We start from the raw sequence: 21,669 nt of genomic DNA, 5'->3' as shown, positions 1-21,669 counted from the left end.
ATTGTAAATGTTATCCAGTTTTATCAACTGACAACAGTATTGCATAATACAGTGATGCCATTGCTAAACCTGCTGTGCTGTATTCTCACAATAGATTTTAAAATCAATATTTCTTAGAATATATGTTGTTTCTTTTTACATCATATCATCATCAGTATATTCACTAGCTATACACCGATTCGGTTTGGGGGTTTTATGTACCTGCCCGCCGGTGGCGGCGCTATAACTGGGGGGCTTCTCCGATCCAGCTGACAGTACAGAGAGCTCGGGAGCGGTTACTAGCTAGCGGCGCAGCGACCCTGGCCGGCCTGGGCGAGGTATAGGTATAGCATACCCGTTGAGCGATCGATTCTATTCGCTGCACCTCTGTTACTCGCGAGTTTTGTGACGTTTTTCTTTGGACAAAAAGGATTTCATGTGTATTGTTTCATCATGAAAAAATCGAAGACAGGAACAGGGAAAAACTGTGCAGTGGTTGGATGCACAAACAATAGTAAAAAACTTCGAAAATGGAAACTATTGGTGTGTGAAATTCATTCACCTTTGACGCACGATGAATGTGAGTGCTTGCAACCTTACCAAATGCACCGTTTCCCAAATGGACGTTATCATGATTCTGCCCGAAAACTTCAGGAGTGGTTGAAAAATATAAATCGCAAGAATTTTATACCAAATGCCAACAGCAGGGTGAGTTTTTCAATTTTTTCTTTCTTTTACAACCTTTGCCAACTAAACAAAAATTTACAACGGATTAAATTTAAACAGTCTAACAAGTTAAGTTAACGTTAGCTAGCCTAAGTTAGATCTAGACTAAGTAATCTAGTGACTGTCGACCGAAGAATTCTGTCACCCCTTCCCTAAACCAGGGACAGAATTCTTTGGTCTATTAAAGATCTAACTAATAGATCTAGTAGATCTACTCGGCAAATTCTTCAACGTTAGATGGGTGGGTTTACTTTAGTCATTTGGCAGCAGTGACGTAATGAGGGCTTCGCCAAATTCTGTTGAAGTATAAGTTGAAGTGGTATCCGGACAACTACCCCCCGGAAGTTTACCGCCCGGACAACTACCCTGCTTCCTGCCCCCAAGGACAATTACCCCCCCCCCCCCGGAAAATTACCCCCCAAGGACAACTACCCCCTGGACAACTACCCCCCGGACAACTATCCCCTGGATATATAACTACCCCCCCTTAGGACAACTACCCCCCTTAGGACAACTACCCCCCAGGACAACTACCCCAGGGTTAGGTTTAGGGTTAGGGGTAGTTGTCCGGGGGGTAGTTGTCCTAGGGGGTAGTTGTCCTGGGGGGTAATTTTCCGGGGGTAAATTTCCGGGAGGTAATTCCTTGGGGGGTAGTTGTCCTTGGGGGGCTATTTTCCGGGGGAGTAAATTTCCGGGGGGTAATTGTCCTTGGGGGCTAATTTTCCGGGGGGGGGGGGGGGGGTAAATGTCCAGGGGGTAGTTGTCCTAGAACCAGTTGAAGTAGTGACCTGAAATCAACTATTTATCAAGGACTTTAGGACCTTTTTTTTGCACCCCACAATTATGCCAGTGGTTGGTAGGAAAAGTTAATTGCCTTTATAATAGTATAGCACCGGAATCACAATAATGGGACAAAGCGTTTTGAGTAGCCAACCCCAAAAGTAGTTTCGGAGCCGTTAATTGGTACAACTGGACAAACAGAACATGTCTAAATGTGTCCTTTCTTGATCAAAAAGGTTTGTAAAGACAACTTTGGGATGTAATTATCTCTTTTTGATAATACAGAGTCGGAGTCGGAGGCTTTATCATCAGTCAATGGCGTGGAACATCGTCAAATTCCAAGCGAAATTAGGGGTGAAACAATCATTTTACCAGTCCACGACAATGTTTTATGCACCCTAGTTATGGGCTAGAGTAGTATGCTGGATGGCTTTTATTCATTGCTGCTTTATTCTCTTATGCAGGTGTGTTCTGTCCACTTCAAGGATGGCAAACCAACTGCAGACCAGCCGTATCCATTCCAATGCTTGGGTTACAAGAGTTATGTAAGTTAATTTACCACTTAATTTACCACAATCTTGTTCTATACTATTCTTTAAAAAACCACACACATAGAATAGCCAATGAATTGTAATAACAATCTGACATTTTGAAGAAAGAAAAGAGTGGAAAGAAAATTCAATGATAGATTTTAGACTATTTTAGACATTTAAAATGATCTTCTTTTTGTATTTAATTTGTTTTTCTAATGATGCCATGTATCCCCCCCCCCCCCATTGAATTTATGTTTTAAAATTAAAAAAAAATAGTTGGGGGGGAGGGTAGAATTACGAACATGAAATTTGCGAAATATACCCCCTTCAATTTTCTCTTTTCTTTTTCTAGGGAGGGGCGTGAATTTTGTCCTTCAATTAAGTATGATTGTGATGAACTTCAAATTCCTTACATTATTAATTTATCATTATTTTTATTATTAATACTATTTGATCTGTAACAGAAACGACTGACTCCTGGAAGGCCACAGCCAAAGCGACGAGTGCCACTCAACTCGACAGACATGGCGACTGATGACGAACAGCCTAATGAACTGCCTGACAATGATGAGGGAGGGAATGGCACTACTCACACTTCTATGCAGACCGAAACGCCAAAGATGGAGGATTCCCCTTTTAAGTGGCAGGATATCCCCCTTCAAGATCACAACTATGCCATTAAGGACCAATCGTGGCGCACCGTGTCAAAAGCATCACAAACAGACCATTGTCCTGAAGCATCTGTTACAAACATGGATAATTGTGTCGTGAAATTTTACACAGGATTACGTTTGGCTGTGTTTTGGGCATTTGTAAATTCTCTTATCATGTCTTTGTCCTCTATACCGAATTTTAAAATTGCGGTCCACGATCAGATTCTTCTTCTTCTCATGAGGCTTAGACTAGGCTTAATGTTCACAGACCTTGGAGTACGATTTCGCATCTCCAGGACGACAGCATGTACAATATTTTCTACATGGTTGCCACTCATGGCAAACTACATGAGATGTAACATAATCTTCTGGCCGCCACGTGACACTCTGGCAAGAATTCGGCCCAAAAGCTTCGCTACTTTCCATCCGAAAGCTACCTGCATTATAGACTGTTTCGAGATCTTTGTACAAAGACCATTAAATCTGATGAAACGAGCCCAAACTTATTCAAACTACAAAAGCCATAACACATACAAGGCGCTTTACTGTATTGCACCTAATGGATTTGTGTGCTTTGTCTCGAAACTCTTTGGTGGACGTGCAAGTGACACTTTTATTTCAAGAAATTGTGGTTTTGGGGAACATTTGTTACCAGGGGATGAAGTGCTAGCCGATAGAGGCTTCACCATTACGGACATTTTACCACCAGGTGTAAAACTGTCGATCCCAACATTCACGAGGGGATTCAAAGACCGTCGCCTACCCGAAAAATGTGTGACGGAAACCAGACGAATTGCAAATGTACGGATCCATGTCGAGAGGGCGATCCGACGTTTGAAATGTTTCAAAATATTGAGTAGCACAATCCCTGCTACTGTTCAAAATGTTGATGACATTTTAATTGTATGTGCTGGCTTATGTAACCTGCAGCCCCTCTTGATTAATGAAGAAAGTGAATCAATGGACAGTGATAACAGTGAGGACACTGGCAGTGAAGGAAAAATTATTTTTGGTTCTGAACAATAACTTAAGAATCATTTATGATTAAATGGTTTTCAAGTTATCGGAATGAAAGAAAACAAGTTGTACTCTCGCAAGGTAAACTTCCTGCAAAAAAGGAAATGTCAGTAGGAGTAGTCCCCCTACCATATTAAAGGAGGAGTACTTGCTCCGATTTTTGTTATTTCTATTTATAAATGATATATATCACCAGCTATTAAATCTGGAGTTATAACAATATGCTGATGATGTTATAATATGAGACTGGGAAAGATGTGCAATCTATAACCTCTGAATATTTATTTCACATTTTAATCTTTTTCCAATGTTAACAGGACCTTGTTGAAAACAATATACCTGAACAAATATCCTGTTTAAAGATGTTTTAATAAATAATTGATTAATTAAAGCAATTAATGGTAGACTACATGTATTTACATGTTAGTGTATTTAAGCATGTTTTGAGCCCAATCAATTACATCTAGAGATATGCTGATGATGTTATAGTATATGAGACTGGGAAAGATGTGCAATCTATAACCTCTAGATTACTATCAAATATTTATTTCACATTTTAATCTATTTTCAATGTTAACAGGACCTTGTTGAAAACGATATACCTGAACATGTTATCCTGCTTCAAGATGTTTTAATAAATAATTGATTGATTAAAGCAATCAATGGTAGACTACATGTATTTACATGTTAGTGTATTTAAGCATGTTTTGAGCACAATCTATTACATCTGGAGATATGCTGATGTTATAGTATGAGACTGGGAAAGATTTCTCTATATCCTCTAGATTACATATTTATTTCACATTTTAATCTATTTTCAATGTTAACAGGAACTTGTTGAAAACACAATATACCTGAACACTGTTATCCTGTATAAAAATGCTTTAATAAATAATAGATTGATAAATTAAAATAATTAATGGTAGACTATTTGAGTGTATTTGAGCATGTTTTCTAAACATTTTTGTCAAGAAGGGGGAGGGGGTGGTGGAATCTATGTGCTAGGTTCCTTTAAAAAAAAAACCTTTTGATCAAGATTGACTTCGATCGTGATCTTCATGATTTATATGCCACTCACGCCGACCTCACAAATGAGGACCAATCACATTCATCATTACAGGCATTCCATGTTCTTTGATGCCCTTGAAATCGGTAACATAGTTTGGTTTTACATGTGAAAGGTATGTGTGTGTGTGTTTGTTAATTACAGTCCACTCCCGTTATAACGAGGTGCCCGGGACCAAGCCAATTACCTACTAGTGTAATGAAATATTGTTATACTGAACACATAGGCACACGTATAGACACATGTGCACATGCTTGAAGTTGGGACCAGGAAATTGAACTTGTTCTAACGAAATCTCGTTGTACTAGTATGTTGAAATGACTAGCTAGAAAATACATATCTTTGTATTGAATGTTCTTGCTCATGTACAATAAAATAACGTGTGTATTAAAATTCCTGACTTTTGCGCCTAAAATCTCAGTTCCAAACATTCATTAAGCTATTTTGCTGGTCACTTATGCCCCTTTATTCTACACTGTCTGACTTCATCTGTCCTTTCTCTCTCTATTTTTCCTTACTTCGTTCTTTTTTCCCACCAATTTTCTTGTATAATACTCCACTCCCGTTATAACGAGGTGCTCGAGACCAAGCCAATTACCTCGTTATAACAAAATCTCGCTACATGTATACTGAACACATAGACACATGTGCGCATGGTTGAAATCGGACTAGGAGAAATGCCTCGTTATAACAAAATCTTGTTCTATCTGTGGTTATTATAACGGGAGTAGACTGTACTGCTCTTTCTCTCTCTCTCTCATTTCTAAAAATTCTATTTATCACTAAATCATTACAAGGGAAAGGATATAATGGAAGTAATGGGCCATACGATGTTAGTTTATTAATCGTATTCTTGAGATGCATTTAACCATCATCATCATCATAGTTATCTACATTTAATCATTAATTAATAAAGATTTCCTCACATAATTCAACATTCATAATCTTTTTCTAAGCTGATCTATTATACAAAGTCTTATTCTTTATTTGTATACAGCAGAAGGCATGAACTGGAAAGGAATATGCAAGACAATGCTTAGTTCATAATTGATATTAGTTTTCAACAAGTTTTTTATTTGAGCTGAAAATCTACGTTAACACATGCCTCACAGTCAAGTATCACCTGACTCTACAATCTACACACTTTTCCAATGACCAGCGAGGAGGATGATTACTTGACGAACAAAAGGTTGAATAATTGCACTTTAACTGCTGGTAAAACAAAGCATATTTAGATTCAGTTAGAGTGCATACATGTAGATTGATATTTCTAAATGCATATAGAGCATTATTACCTATACAAGGCATTTTAGCTGCAAAATAAAAACTTGTATTTTGCGCGCTACTACGAATCCCCAACCGGAGGAGGAAACATTTGCGATGTCGCCTTCTTCCGGGTTTTCCCTGTAGACCACTTTACAAAAACAAAGGGCGATATTGAGCGATGTTCCACCCTTAAAGATGAAGTTGAGTCCTGGTCATGTGATTGCATTGTGAAAGAAACGGTGTGGAATCGACCAGAAAAGGTTGATCATCTAGCATATAAGAATTTGTGTGTATTGCAAGGTTGTGGAATCATCAAAATGATAAGAAATTTGGCCAAGTCTTGGTAAAGTTACAAACACTGTACACAGAAAGATGTATATGGGACTACACAGACACGTGGCGTAAAAATCCTACCCCCGAGTTTTACGATGTTACATGACATATTTAGAATATGAAGGCATTTGAAAAGCCATGCTTTTCAGGGAACATGTCCTATCTGATGTTCTTCCACACTTGCATAATAAGAATGATAACGCTCACAAATTATTTTTGACCTCTTCCCAGAACTCAACCTTCTCTTTAAAAAAAAAAAAAAAAAAAAAAATTTTTAAATAAAATAGGTAATAATAATTATATTGACTGGGCTTCTTTCGGGGTACATCAGACATATTGACCGCGCTAAGACCATATTGCCCTTGTCTTCGACTCGGGGCAATATGATCTGAGCTTGGTCAATATTTCCGATGTACCCCTCAAGCCTAGTCAATATAATATAAATGCGCCATCTTTCGATAAGAGTTACATAGTTTGTACAGGCTCTCAATTCAAATAAAGAAGAGAGTGAGATAATGGATAGACAGCCTAAAATATTTTGTTTTGACATTTTAACTTCTGAATGTGTTTAAGAGTTTTTATAATATTTTATGAATGATTTTTTGTTTTTGTAAACTTGCTGAAGCTCCACTGTAAAAAAAAAATTATAAAAAAATAAAAAATAAATAAAAATAAAAATAAAAATAATCTTCCAGATCTCATTCCCCTTGTAGGTCAGACATCCTTTAGCATCACACAGAATACATAGGCTATGAGGGGGGTAAATTGTACATGAAAACTGCCATTCTATTATGAGCATGTGCTAAGCTAGGGGAAAATACACTCCACCCTCTATTGTAGAAGATGGTTGTGTAGTCGACAGGTGTATGTTGTTTCCTTAGGGTGGAGCATAGCAAGTTTGCAAAAAATATATATGTTTCAAAACATATTTTTATCAAACACATTCAGCAGTTTAAATATCATAAGTTATATGTTCAGGACTTCAAACCAACTGGAATCAGCTTGCACTTACATGGCACAGCCACAGTGATTCTGTTTTGAAAACAAAAATTGACAAAAATAAGATGCTTAAATAAACACAAATCTATTTACTGAAATTCGTTTTACTGAATGAGATAAGGGCTCAAAATAGTGCAAATACCGGTAATTTAATGTTATCTTCGGGTAAACTTTATATGCTCCTGACCACAATTTACAGGGCAGAATGTGTTGGTCTATCTGTTAACATAACTACTATAAAGTGAATTTTTAAGACTTTAATTTCTTGAAAATGTTTGATATTTTTGTACATATATTCCCACTCCGAGAAAAGTTCAACCTATAAAAGCTCTTTGCAGAGATGATTCATACAAGAACTTGATTTAGGATTATCTTACTGATTTCCTGGAATTACAATTTTTACAAGAACAGGCAGTTTCATTTTTAATCCTATTTTGTTTGAATATCCAATCATATGTTTTGCAGTGTACATTTTTAGAATACAAATTTGTGTAACTCCAGTTTTCAGAGCAAAGTACATGTAGCATAATGTAATAAAAAACTTTTGAAAAACTGACAGTTAATAAGGACAGATACATTTTTGGGTGTCACTGTGGGCTTCAGGTCAGGACTTTTCAGGGAAATTACTGTGTTTGACTCATTTCTTGAAATATACTTTAAATCATGGAGATCTACCAAAAAAGTATTTGATCAGCACAAAAGTGCAATGATAAGTTTTAATATTTTCTACTATTTCGGTAAATCTTTCTTGATTGATGTAGAACAATTTAGACATGTTTAGAGGCCCTTTATCTTCAAGTGTCCATGAGCTATCATGGTAGAAATTGCTGGAAGCAAGTGTCCAAAATACATTCCTCTATTAAGATGATGCAACTATTTTCCCACCCACTCCTGATCATACAGAACATCTACAATCACTTGCTCAGATGGTGTCCACACAAGAAAATTACACTTACTTTTACCAGAACAATGCATTGCTATTTGCACCTGGTAATAATAGCCAGAACCAGCTGTAGTTTGGCGTAGAACGTAGTTTCCATTCACAACACGTACATCATATTTGTTGGCCTGAAGCATGTTGGTTAAACTGCCATTGTACTGTTCAAGTTTCTTTTCAGTTGGGCATTTTATCTCTAAAATTGTGTCTCTGTCCACAATCCCATCAAGGCTAGCACCCAGCCAGTTGTCAGTTGGATGGACAACCAGTCCAGTAGATGTAATTTTCTTGCGGAAGGTGTGCTCATAGTAGCTCCGAGCTATCGGTTCACATTCTTGGCCATAGCGAGTAGAGGAGTTTCCCATGAATCTGTTATTGAGTTTTCTGTCCAACCAATTCTTTGGGTCGGCCTTCTTCGGCACTTCAAAAGCCCCACTACTTGTAATTCGGATCTTGCGTTGATCTTGCCATAGTGCTGAATCTTGAGATGTGGTAGCTGTTGCAAGGTGTTCACGCTGCTGCTCATCACAGGTAATGTACTTCTCATACACCTTGTTACAAAGATCACAATCTCGGGCCTCACAATTGCCATGGTTCTTCGGTAGGCCTAAATGGGCCTTATCTGATGAAAAGTTCACTGCCGTAGCCTTGAGAACATGATTTAAGATTGTCCCAGGGATGGCGGCCAGGCCAGCCACTGGATCAGTTGTTAAATGTCTGATGACATCTTCATCTGTTTCGAATGCCGTGGTTATTGCAAATGTTGATTTGGCAACAGTGTTGTCTCCAGCACGGATGTTTTCAACAGAGTCTGGGAGAACATTTGTTGACGTTGACTTATTCCACAAGCATTCCACATCTGTACATGCTACACCAATGTAGCCTTTGAGAGCGGCTTGGTTAATCTTGTAAGCAAGACCTGCTGTGTGGCTGCAGCATCTGCCTTGGTTAGCCATACAGTCACATTTAACTTCAAGTATTTCAGCTTTGTCTCTTTGTATTGTCACTTCTACTTCATGGTACTTGTTAATGGATTGGGAGTATCGCACTTTTCCCTTCAGCACGATGACCTCTGTACTTCGCAAACGGTGTGTTATTTGACCAACCCATCCAGATCTTAGATAGTTTTGTCCCTCAATCAGAGATCGGTAATTAGCATTAGGTTGCTCATCACAGGCCAAACGCTTTAAGAAGTAATCCTGGATACCTACCGAAAAAAGGGTGAAAAAGTAAATACTATTTAATTCCTGCTCATGTAGTACATATGCCTAATGATTTTACAGTTTAAAGTTGTTTTTTTTTAATTTAATTTCATTTTGAGACGTATTTTGCTCGTTCCTGCATTTCATTTTATTTCATTAATTTCAACATTCGCATTGTAAGCACATAGATCTTTGAAAAGAAACTTAACAAAACATTATTTTTTTTTTTAATGGTAGACCTATCATCTTTTTATCATGCTTGAACATGATCGCAGTCACTCTTTATCTCGCTCTCCCGGGTGCTCCATGCACAATTGCACACACACACATACCGCAATGCAGCAACATGAAGCGGATCTTCCCTGTTGAAACCCCATTGGCAATACTCTATCAGATTAACACTATTTTATGAAGAAAATTAAGTAAAAAGTAATTGAACTACATATTGCATCATACCTTCTTCTGTTAGATATGGCCATTGCTGTAATCCCCCCATGAATCCATATTTAATTTATTTAAAAAGAATTAAAACAAATAAAAAATTATAATTCATATAGATCTAGATCTAGAGTCTAGAAGGTCTAGATCTAGATCTATTATAAGTAAGTAAATTGCATATGAACGCAATTTATCAATGTCATGCATCAGTGTGCATGGATGATCAGGATTTAATGATGTATTCATCTTCATTTTCAGTTTTTAAATACATTACTGGTCAATTTCTTTTTTTGTTGACTGTACAAATGTGAACCATTATTTGTAAAAATTCACGAAGTGAAGACAATAACAATAAACAATTCACTTTACTTTAGTCTATAGAATTGAAATGGGAAGACGGTACCCATATCATTTATCATCTAAAAAAACTGACGAGAAAAAGGTGAATTAACACGAATATTTTACTCCGAAACTCCACTGGAGCGACGGACAATTTACAATCAGAGGCTCTCCGCCGGTCGCGAAGCAGCAGCTGACGAGTAGCCTCGCCGTCAAGTGCCCCATAACTTTAGATTGTTTGATCGAGTCACTGAAGGTATGCAAGGCTGCCGATCTCGACTGTAACTTGTTAGACTTAACTTAGACTAGTATAAAAATAATTGTTTTTTACTTCGTCTTCGTGATTGTTTGTGGTACAAATCATAGGCCTACCTTGATCTGTTAAAAAAGGCCACTGGCGAATGTCGTCGACCCAATTATCCATCTTGGTCTGGAAATTGTAGGGGGAGGGGGGAGGGGAGTTGTAGCTACGATGTCTTCAAATCAATAGCTATACAGCTCATCATCTCGTATTAAGCTGAACACCTATAATAAAAAGAATGAACCCTACCGTAAATCAACCAAGTGCAATCAAGTTTTTCTCACTTATTCCTTTTACCAATAAAAGAGGTCACTTTTAAAGACCAACAACAAAGCTTTGTCTTGTCACATTAGTCTTCACCTTATTAATATTATATCTAACTTAGCATCTGATAATTCAAATACTCAATACATCATTCTTTCTTTGTCCTAACAGAAGAAAATGACACTATTAGCTTGATTAATTTAAATCATCCCAACAATAAGGCTTTCAAGAAACAACGGTCGTGTGTTATGAGCTCGCCACCCAAATAGGGTGGTACTGTTACGCTCTTTGCTATTTTTCAGCATTAATTTGTAAATTTTTCCAAAAGTAATAAAGTTTATTTAACAAGTTTGGTATCATTTTGAAGCTCAATTAGTGTGCTAGCTCCCTGTGAAATATCATTGTTCTAGACTCTGGCGGAGTTACGACGTTTTAAGTAGGGGACAGTAGGGGTGGTGCCGGAAGCGGCGCAGCCTGTACAAAGTCAATGGGAAATTTGAGATTTTGTGGTTGATTTTGGGAAAACTTAAATTTCTCTGCCAATTTTTGGAATATGACTATAAATTTGGTACCAAATTGAAGCTTATGAGCTGCTTTATACCATCATATCACTAAAAAATGGGTTTAATGTTGCAATAGTACTTGGCAAGATCCAACCACCTAACAACTTTGAAAATCGCTATTTGTTTAATGCTAAAGTTCAGGTCATTGTATTTTTAATTCTAAAACTGTAAACCATAGGGAATTATACATTGTTTGAAAGGTTTTAATGTCTTCTACCAGAATATAACAATATTTTTGCCATTTAGGTGATGTAGATATTGTTATGATAAAAACAATGAGATTTTAAAAAAAAATGTAAATTTCTTCAGACTAGATGTCTAGTCCTCGTAACTTTTTTATCTTGCACATGGTATACTTTTTTAATGCAGATTTAGATTCCTTGTGGAATTTCCTTTCAGAAAATGTATACTTTTGTAGGGTAGGGTGTATACTTTAGGAGATACAGGTTTTTGAAGTGAAGAAGGCGCTGTGCGTAGTAAACTTGGCATGTAACGCAAAAGGCGGCGACCTTATAACACACGACCCAATCCATATTAACCAGTTTGCTTTACAATATATAACATCACTCTCTGTGACTGTGTCGTATGTATAGATATCATAAATGAATTAAACAAATAAAATTCATGGATAACATTACTGTAACTTTTAGGTCTATAGATCACAAATTATTAACCAATAGAATATTCAGTTATTTTCATGCAAGTCTTCATACAACAATGATCATGAAAACATTTAAACATTAAACATTGTGTAATCGTACCTCCTGAAATAGAGTACCAGAAGAACTGTCTATCAAGGCAGGCCCACACGGTCCCTGTCCTGATCACTCGGACCACTGCAGCTGACCACCTTCACGACCGTACCAGCCAACTGCAAGTTCCATCCACGAAAGAACTCCTAAATAAATGAACACACCATTTCCTTATAACCTCTAGTATAATATCCATTCATGAAATTATTAGATTTAACTGTTAGATCCCTAACTGTTAACGTTAGACCAGTTAGAATCTAGATCTAGGTCTATGTCTGTTCAACATAGGTCTAACGTTACAACGGTACACCGTACACACGCTCTGTGTGTCACGTCCCGGCAAATATTATTAGAACTCTAACACTAACACTAGTAACAGTTACAACTCTTCTCTCAGTTTTGTACTTGACTTACATGTTAAACGTAGTATTATGTCACCATGTCAACGTAGTCCTGCATGATATATATGTCATCCTGCACCACCTGCAGTTCTCCAAACTGGAGACAACCAAGTGAAGAAACAACATACGGTATCAAACTGCACTACGTCAGTGCTTAATTTTCTTGCATATTTTCGCGCGCTGCGCTAGCTAGCTGCAGTCAGCTCAGACGCCCCCCAGTTATGGCGTCACCTTATGAGGGCGCACTTCCACCAGAAGTCGCCCGAATCGGTGTATACTAAATATGATTTTTAAGAATAGCAGATAATTAACAGAAATGGAGGGCTATGGCTGCCGATGTCTGTATTACAGACCTTGTACTTGATGATGATGATGATGATGATGATGACATATGGTTGATGGATTTTGGAAAATAGAAATTTAAAAATTGAGTTTCCCTACTATTTGGGGGGGGGGGGGGATGTGTTTTTACATTTGCATTTCAAGAAACTGTATTTAGAATTCCCTTTTCTCTTTTTTTTCTTTCTTTCAGGACATTGATCACCAAGACATGGTTGTATACAGGACAACGCGTATCACCGAACTGAACAGGCAACTCAGGGCACTCATAGCTACTCCGGAAAAGGTAAGCCAATATGAAGCTCTCTCCTCAATTCAATTACGACCGAGATATCATCTTCTCCTTGCCTCGGGGCGTTGCTTTCAGATAGCACCGAGGTTGTAAAGAGAAGTCATGTTCACCTTGTTTGCACGCAGAGGAACAAGATGATTGGATAGATACAAAAGGCCTGGCTCCATCAGCTAGAGTTTGCCAAATAACCCAGATTTTAACTATCCCGATCGCGATTTAACCGGTTAATTTGCGTCATCATCAGCCCGCAGAACTTTGCAATTAGCAGGATATTTGGTCAAGAAAATATAACAAAAAAGTATCCTGAGAAATCTTGGTCTTGTTTCCTAGATATCCCACTATTTGGGAAATAGCGGGCTATACTTTTGCGCCCGTCCGAGCTAGTTTGTGATGAGTGTATCGGTCTGGTGAAGACACAATTTTGATCTTCGGGATAATATCCAGAGTCTGAAAATAGCGGGTTATTTGGTAAACTCAAGCTGATGAGGACAGGCCTAGAGGAACAAGATTATTGGATAGATACAACCACTGATTCAAGGATGCTGATAAAAAGTGCACGTCTGATTTCTTCCCTGATGAACAGGAGGCCATTTTGAGCTTGTTCATGTTAAAAAGAATCAAGATTTTCTGATTAATTCCAAATTCAGATTGAAATTCAAATTGTAAAGTTAGTAGACAGATGGTACTTCTATTGTATTGTTGGCTAATTTTGTATTCAGCAGATGATACAGATTTTGAGCTTTTTATCTTCCACTGATCAGATTGAAACCCCAAGAATGAATCAAAAGCAAAATAAACAAAATATAAACAGGAACCAAAGTGAATATATGGATATTGGAACAGGGCATGAACATGCATTTTATGGATGGCAAGCAAATGAAAAGAAAATTCATACGGCGGAATCGTTTTTAGAAAGAACATAAAAAGCAGAGGTTCTGTCCATATTGGCTCCCTGAGTCACTACTAGTATTAGATTGCACATATATGCATCATGGATCTCAAGCAATTATTATGCTGGGGTTGTGGTGGTGATGACATTTGAAACGGTTTGCCCTTTGAAAAATAGGAACTGTAACAATCATCGTATTGTCAGAAAGTGAGCAGCTGCCTGTGATAGCCCGTTGATATTGATCGTATTGTTAATTGAGGTCATATGAATTCTGCATGCTTTGCTGCATTTCAATAGTGTCTGAGGCTGTCAAAAGTCATTGTGAATTAATGTGACCGTGAGCTCCCATTTCATGTTAATTAGTCCTTAATTAGCATTTTCTTTATAGGAGTAGTAGTTATAGTAGTAGTGGTAGTGGTAGTGGTAGTAGTAGTGGTAGTTGGAGAGGTAGTGGTAGTGGTAATGGTAGTGGTAATGGTAGTGGTAGTGGTAGTGGTAGTGGTAGTGGTAGTGGTAATGGTAGTGGTAGTGGTAGTGGTAGTGGTAGTGGTAGTGATAGTGGTAGTGGTAGTGATAGTGATAGTGGTAGTGGTAGTGATAGTGGTAGTGGTAGTGGTAGTGGTAGTGGTAGTGGTAATGGTAGTGGTAGTGGTAGTGGAAGTGGTAGTGGTAGTGGTAGTGGTAGTGGTAGTGGCAGTGGCAGTGGCAGTGGTAGTGGTAGTGGTAATGGTAGTGGTAGTGGTAGTGGTAGTGGTAGTGGTAGTGGTAGTGGCAGTAGTAGTAGTAGTGGCAGTAGTAGTGGTAGTGGTAGTGGTAGTGGTAGTGGTAGTAGTAGTTGGAGAGGTAGTGGTAGTGGTAGTGGTAATGGTAGTGGTAGTGGTAGTGGTAGTAGTGGTAGTGGTAGTGGCAGTAGTAGTGGGAGTGGAAGTAGTTGTAGTAGCAGTTGTAGAAATCATAGTAATAGAAGTAGTAGTAATAGAAGTAGTAGTCATCGTCATCATAGTAGTAGTAGTAGTAGTAGTAGTAGTAGTAGTAGTAGTAGTAGAAATAGTAGTAGTAGTAGTAGTAGTAGTAGTAGTAGTAGTAGTAGCATAAAAACTAATAATTTACTTTTTGATTATATCATTAACTTAAAATTAGGAACAAGCAATGGGAATCATTTCTTAAGTGCGTACAAAAAAGTATATATTTTCCTTCATAGCAAAAGTTTGAAGTTCTGAAAAGCAAGTCTATAGACAAGCCTACTACCATGTACATGTCCCTTTTTAAAATCAAAATACAGTTTCACAATTCTATCCATCATTTTTTGACACAGTGTCACAATTCTGAAAGTATTACATACATGTACCCTCATGGATAACTGAGTAATAAGAAAATCCCTCCAAAATGAAATAAAAGAAGGAAATCAAATGATCCATGAGCAGTGTTCAATTTGAACTCTTATCACTTTTTAACTTGTGTATTGTCTCGTACTGAATGGACTCACATATTTGTGTGGGAGTCTTGGAATGGTATGCTGGAAATGATCTAGGTCAGCATGTTTAAAGCTTCATATTATCCCTAGAATGTGGTTTGTTGATTTTGTGCGATTGGTTCAAACATGCTCAAACATGCGTCATGCAATAATGACAAGTTTGGTACTCGCTGCGTTAAGTTTCGTCCTCGAATGTGAAAGTTAAAGCTAAACTCGAGCTCTGGTATGGGAATCGTTTTTCGAGAGAACATGGCTATAATTCATTCGGGATTGTTTATCCTGCAGTAGATTGATTGTTTGAACCAGTCGATTAAAAACAAACTCACAAAAACTTGCTGGAAAACATCTTCAATAAAAACCACAACTCTCGATTGCACATAGTGACCTGTGTTATTAAAGCACATAGTGTTGGGCCTACTTACATTACATGTACCTGGATTTCCATATCTTTCTATGCTCATTACTCAGCCACTATACATTTTTAACCAAAATCATGTCGCACATGTCATTTTTATTTGTAATCTTGAATATTCAGTGTAATTTTTGTTCGTTTCTGTAAGAATTTATTCTCTACCATTACCAGAACTCAAGCTTATCTTTAAACTATTACATGTAGTTATAATGCTGATATAGTGTGTGGTGTGTATTTTATAGGTTTATATTATTTGCATTAAAACCTAGAAACATAACTAATCATTTTGAAACCAATGTTGCCATGGAGACAAGAGATTCATCAACAGTGTATAAGAACTTTAACAAGTCTGAGAAATGTACACTATAGCATCTACTCAATCGTTTACGGTATTCATTTCAACTAAAAAAAATAAAAATACATATGTACAAATAGATACGTACAATACATCATGAAATACATACAGGAAATGATATACATTTTAAATAGGTATCTTAGACTTAGCCATACATGTATTGGGCCATGACTGTTGGAATTCAAGGGAATACCAACATGCTCTCACATGCAATGCCTGTTGTTATAGTCTTATGTTGTGTTTCTGCTAGGATCTTTTCATCCATCAACGCCTATGATCCCTCCCATCTCTGTTTGTTTCTCTTTGTCTGTCCATCTGCGTGTCTGTTTGTTTCCCTTTGTCTGTCCGTCTGTGTCTCTGTTTGCTTGGCAGGCTGTTAGTTAAATGTTTTCCTTGTCTAGTTCTTTTGTCTGTTGCCAGCTTCTACCTTGAAGGCTTTATTGGATGTTTTAAGGATTTTGTGAAAGGCGGTGGGGACAGATTAACTTAAAGGAGAGGTCTATCCTGATACTGAATTGGTTTTGATAGAAGCAGAAAAAAGAGAGAAACAAATTAGTGAAAGTTTGAACAATGTCCCATTAAACGTAGGAAAGTTATGAATTTTTAAAGTTGTGACCATATCAAACACACATGACGCTGTGACGAGGTACTCTCTGGAAGACCACTACCAGTACTTATTTGTGAATGGGCTAGAAGATTAGATTAGAAATAAATAAATAAAAAAGTCTCCAAATTGCTCTGTATTAAAAAATGTCATGAACTCGTATTCTCAGGAAAAAAAAATGCCTTCTGAGTCATACTACAGTGAAACCTGTCTATAAAGACCACCCAAGGGAGACAAGAAAAGTGGTATTTATAGGCAGGTGGTCTTTATGTACAGGTTCCTTTAGTGCATATGTTTCAATGAGAAACAAAAAAATGTGGTCTTTGTAGACAAATGGTCACTAAAATAGGTTTGACTGTATTATTGATATTATTACATGATTATTTTAACTTGTTATTTGTACTTTTTTCTTGCAGGGTTTTCCGAACCACATGAACCTCGCTATCAACCACCAGTATGGGAAGTCTACCGGTAGTCAGCTGGACATTGGTGCACCCCTCATGGTGGGCAAACTCAAACAGCAGAATAAACAATTAACAGAGGTAGGTAACAAAGGAACAAATACTGAGGCAAAGAAGACAAAGGAAGAGATGGGAAAGTGACATCCTTGTAGGCGGTATCTTCCAGAAGGCATATAGAATTGCTCAAGATAGGGAAAAATGGTTTAAATATGTTTGTGGAGCCAACATCCTGCCAGGTAGTTGTTTACATCACCCAGTTGAGTGTGGCAAATGTAGATGACGTCTTGCCAAAGGACAAGAGTGCTACGGTGAGACTTGAACCGCGGACCTTGTGATCCACAGTCCGGTGACGTATCCACTCGACCACAACACCTCCAAATTTCAAAGTTTTACTTTAAAAATGTTTTGCAGATACCGGTAAATGGAAAATACAGTATCACTGGAACAGGCTCTTTGCTTATTGTGTGTAATAGGAGTACTAGTAACAACACAGATATCTTTATAAGAAGATATATGTGGCTTACCATCAAAGCCAATATCACTTATTTAATAGACCATGAAGTTAGTTTTATCCCCCATCCCCCACTTTACAAAGTAATTTTTGTTTGCGTAAAAGAGAGATTACGTTGTTCATGCTATTGGACAAGCTTTATCCCTCACCCCGGCACCCCTACTTTCCAAAAGGTTTTTTTTAGCTTAAAAAAAAAAGAGATTATGTTGTTCATTCAAAAAGAAATGTTGGTTTAATGATGAGCAGTTTCATCAATAAAGAATATTTCTTGCTTGAAAGAGAGATTACATTGTTTTGGTCTGGTGAATAAGTTGGGTTATTGATGAGCAGTTTCATTCATCCTTTTGGAGACAGTTAGATTTCAATTGAATAGGCATTGTTGATGGGTTTAGTCCAAGGCCATCGCGAACTTTAATCTCCAATGGATTAGTAAAATGAAAGAAGTATTCTGTGGAAGGAAAGAAGGGTATGATAGATTGAATTATATAAATATTTTAAACATTTCAGAGTCAAAATATTATTTGTTAGGATATTTGATGAACTTTGACTGACTTGAATTTTGTAAGCTCAACCAATAGTCTGTTCTTCAGACTGCTGAATATTTCATGTGCAAGAGTAAGACGAGGTTTGCGAACCAACTAAGACACTTGTTACCAAAGCATTTGAAGTACAATTGATTCTTGATGCCTTCTCTCTTGCAGTTAGGTAACAAAAGGGGTATGGAAATACATCAATGATATTACTAAAACTAGAATAAAAAATAGGCCTATGTGATATACATGTACATGTATGATATTGGATGTCTTGATTTGGCCAAATACAGGAAATACTGAACTTGATATACAAACTATGTTGGATTCGTCCAAGACTCGTTTGTTATTTTGTGCAAAGCTCATCCAATATTTCATTGTATTATTAAACCCCAAGACGATCCTATATTTTATGATTCATCAATGGATTATTAGAATGAATACATTCATTTAGTATTTGATGATTGACATAATTATTGGTTTTGGGGTTGCTATTCATGCTCTCAATTGATATATTTCATTGAATTTGTCCCAAAATGAAATTTTGATACTGAAATATATGTTTCAATTTATAAAATCATAACTTTAAGTCATTTAGGCTCTGATATTCACACAGAATTTTTTTCTCCCACTTATCTGCATTTCAGGAGGTTTCATCCAAGAGTGACCGGATCTCCAAACTGGAACAAGAGAAGGCTGCCCTCATAAGGCAGTTGTTTGAAGCGAGGGGTCGTAATAGAGATCTACCTGATAATACCACATTCCTCTGAACAATTGAAGACAGGACTAGCACAAACTACAGTTTAGAAGTCAACTTTGTAAATGATTTATGCACATGTTTGCTTTTGCTGATGAAAGAAAGGCTACCTCTCTGTAACACAAAACACTACATGCATATCATCGAGGACAAGAAATCGCAGGTTAGGATCAGGAATTAATCTTGAAAATGATTCAGGGCATCGTCTCATCGACAGCCATGATTAATCGCAACTTATTTGCCATTGATATCAATCGCAACTATGTATATAAGAGATAAGAGACTGCAAAATTGCGATTGATTGGAGGACTCCGAGAGATCCAAATCAATCTCAACTCTTTTATAAGACAGGGCCCTAGTGTCCAGTCAAACATGTATAGAACGACCACTAGAGTTAGACAAGGAAGTGTCATTTTTATCGAAATAATGTGATGTAATAAATGAAAAATTACATCATGCAAACTCCTGTGGAAGTGCATAGGGACATTATATCATGATGTGATAAGTCCAGTTGCTCACCAAGTCTGGGCCCTGTCATATAAAGAATAGATATCAATCACAACTATGTACATAAGAGATAGGAGACTGCAAACTTGCGATTGATTGGAGGACTTACGATTGATTTGGATCAATCGTAACTCTTTGTAAGACGAAGCCCAGATGTGTGATTTAGCCATCCTCTGACGAACACAGACGTCAAACATGGCCGCATTGATGATTTCACATCCGAGAGTTCATCAACTACATATCCGTCCTTGGTGTAAACAACACTCTCTTCTATACATTGACGTTTGATATATCTTCATGTGTTGATTTACACGGGACTTTCAGAGTGTAAAAAAGAAGAGATCACATGTCGTGCTTCCTGTCTTTATGTTCGATCATGCGAAGCTTAATTGATACCTACATGCAGCTAATAATATCATGTTCCAGGAAACTTTAGATTCAATTTTTGAAACTCCTGTTAAAGCCAATTTCATATCCGCATTGTAGATACCCGGTAGGTTGCGGAGCAGGTAGCCAAATTAATTTCACAATGATGTAGCCTTTTTTTTGTGTAGAAGAGGAGTACTTTGTCAAATTTAATTTACTTTTGTTGTAAGACTAACAATACGTGCAGAAAAATATGTTGACATTTGGTCATCAATTGATGGAGTTTGTACATAGAATCAGCAATGATGAAACAAAATCCTGTGTTTGTATCCAATTGAATTTGAAAATCTAGTCAGCTAGTCCTTTTCATATATTGTAGATAAAACTATTTATTATGGGGTGTATTTTTTAGCAATCTGTACATATACATGTGAAGGGAGGGGATTACATAATTATTAACCGAACGATATTTCAGACATTTGATCAACCTTGTTTGAGAGCCTAAATGTTTGGTGTATTTGTATCTTTATACAAGCATTCCAAATTGGTTGTAAATTACATAAATATGCATTTATCCTCCGTCATTTTATCTTGTTGATGTTGTTTGCTACAAGTGTAGAAACCTATTTATGATTTTTTTTTTAAAACAAAATGTTGACTTTCTAGCTCAAAGCATGTATCTTTATATTTAATTTCTGATTTTCTGTTGTATTTAATGTTTGCCAACTTCTGCAGTACTTGTATTTGAACAAACCTTGATTATCTTGTAACACTTCATTTCACGCATGTTAAAGGGGAAGGTCACCCTGATATAATAGAAGCACAAATTTTGTTCTGCTTCTATTAACACCAACTTAATATAAGGGTGGACTTCCCCTGTAAGATAAAATTAGGCAGTTTCTAGTCATCTTATAACTGAAAGGTGACACTGGCTATATGTTTAAGCTGGTATAGGAGCATATTCTTCTTTTCTTCATTATTAAACGTAATCAAGTTTCGTCTTCCATAATGAACCCAGTCGCTGGTAGATTTGTTTACAATGTAACATGATATGATGTCAGGAAAAGAGTATTTTTTTTCTTCTTCTCACGCAGCAGATATTTACCCTTTTTCTTTCTTCCCCGAGTTCACCTGTGAGTTGTGTATATTCATGGCTCTCGAAAGGCTTGCATGATAACTTTTTAGAAATTTGGGATAAATGTTAACATCTTTGCCCTCTCTTTGGACCCCCCCCCCCCCCATATTTTGAAATGAAGGGACTTTCCTTGAGAAAGAAATCCAGGATGCATTTAGAGGTCAGTTTGGGCCATTTCAAGTTTTATCATTCTAGGGTAGGGATAAACTGTTCACTATCTGAGATTGACAGAAACATAGAAAGAGATAAATGGGATGTAATGGTCAGTTTGGGGGTATTTTCAGTGCTTGAAGACCTGGTTAAGAAAGTGCTATTAAGTATTTACCTACCGGTATTGTGTTTTGTGCATTGTGGAAATGGTAGGACTACTTGTGATGACAGAATGCCACTCAACACAGCAGGGATAGGAAGTCTTTAATAGTGCCTGGACACTCGAGAAGTACATTGTAGCTGCTAAATTATGCATGAGATCGTGGGTGATTCAGTAG

The 21,669-nt window shown here is 37.2% G+C and overlaps 2 protein-coding genes across 2 annotated transcripts in view; both read left to right on the top strand.

Moving 5' to 3' along the window:
- Positions 1-20,292, top strand: part of LOC100890606 (suppressor APC domain-containing protein 2) — a 42,286-nt gene extending 21,994 nt beyond the window's left edge. Inside the window, exons 4-6 of the mRNA XM_030997117.1 lie at positions 13,082-13,174; positions 17,331-17,456; positions 19,064-20,292. Coding sequence (XP_030852977.1) covers positions 13,082-13,174; positions 17,331-17,456; positions 19,064-19,186 — 342 coding nt within the window. The 3' untranslated portion in view covers positions 19,187-20,292. The remainder of the gene's footprint in view (positions 1-13,081; positions 13,175-17,330; positions 17,457-19,063) is intronic.
- Positions 155-4,025, top strand: LOC105446175. The gene is made up of 3 exons (XM_011682637.2): positions 155-687; positions 1,950-2,030; positions 2,483-4,025. Exons 1-3 carry the CDS (start codon positions 433-435, stop codon positions 3,695-3,697), a joined length of 1,551 nt encoding a protein of 516 aa, XP_011680939.2. The 5' UTR covers positions 155-432; the 3' UTR covers positions 3,698-4,025.
- Positions 20,293-21,669: the final 1,377 nt, after the last annotated feature.

The sequence above is a fragment of the Strongylocentrotus purpuratus genome, unplaced genomic scaffold (genome assembly GCF_000002235.5).
Source record: "Strongylocentrotus purpuratus isolate Spur 01 unplaced genomic scaffold, Spur_5.0 spur5_scaffold_4, whole genome shotgun sequence".
NCBI classification, from domain to species: Eukaryota; Metazoa; Echinodermata; class Echinoidea; order Camarodonta; family Strongylocentrotidae; genus Strongylocentrotus; species Strongylocentrotus purpuratus.
Note: the sequence above shows the minus strand (reverse complement) of the source record. Positions and strands in the feature narration are given on the sequence as shown.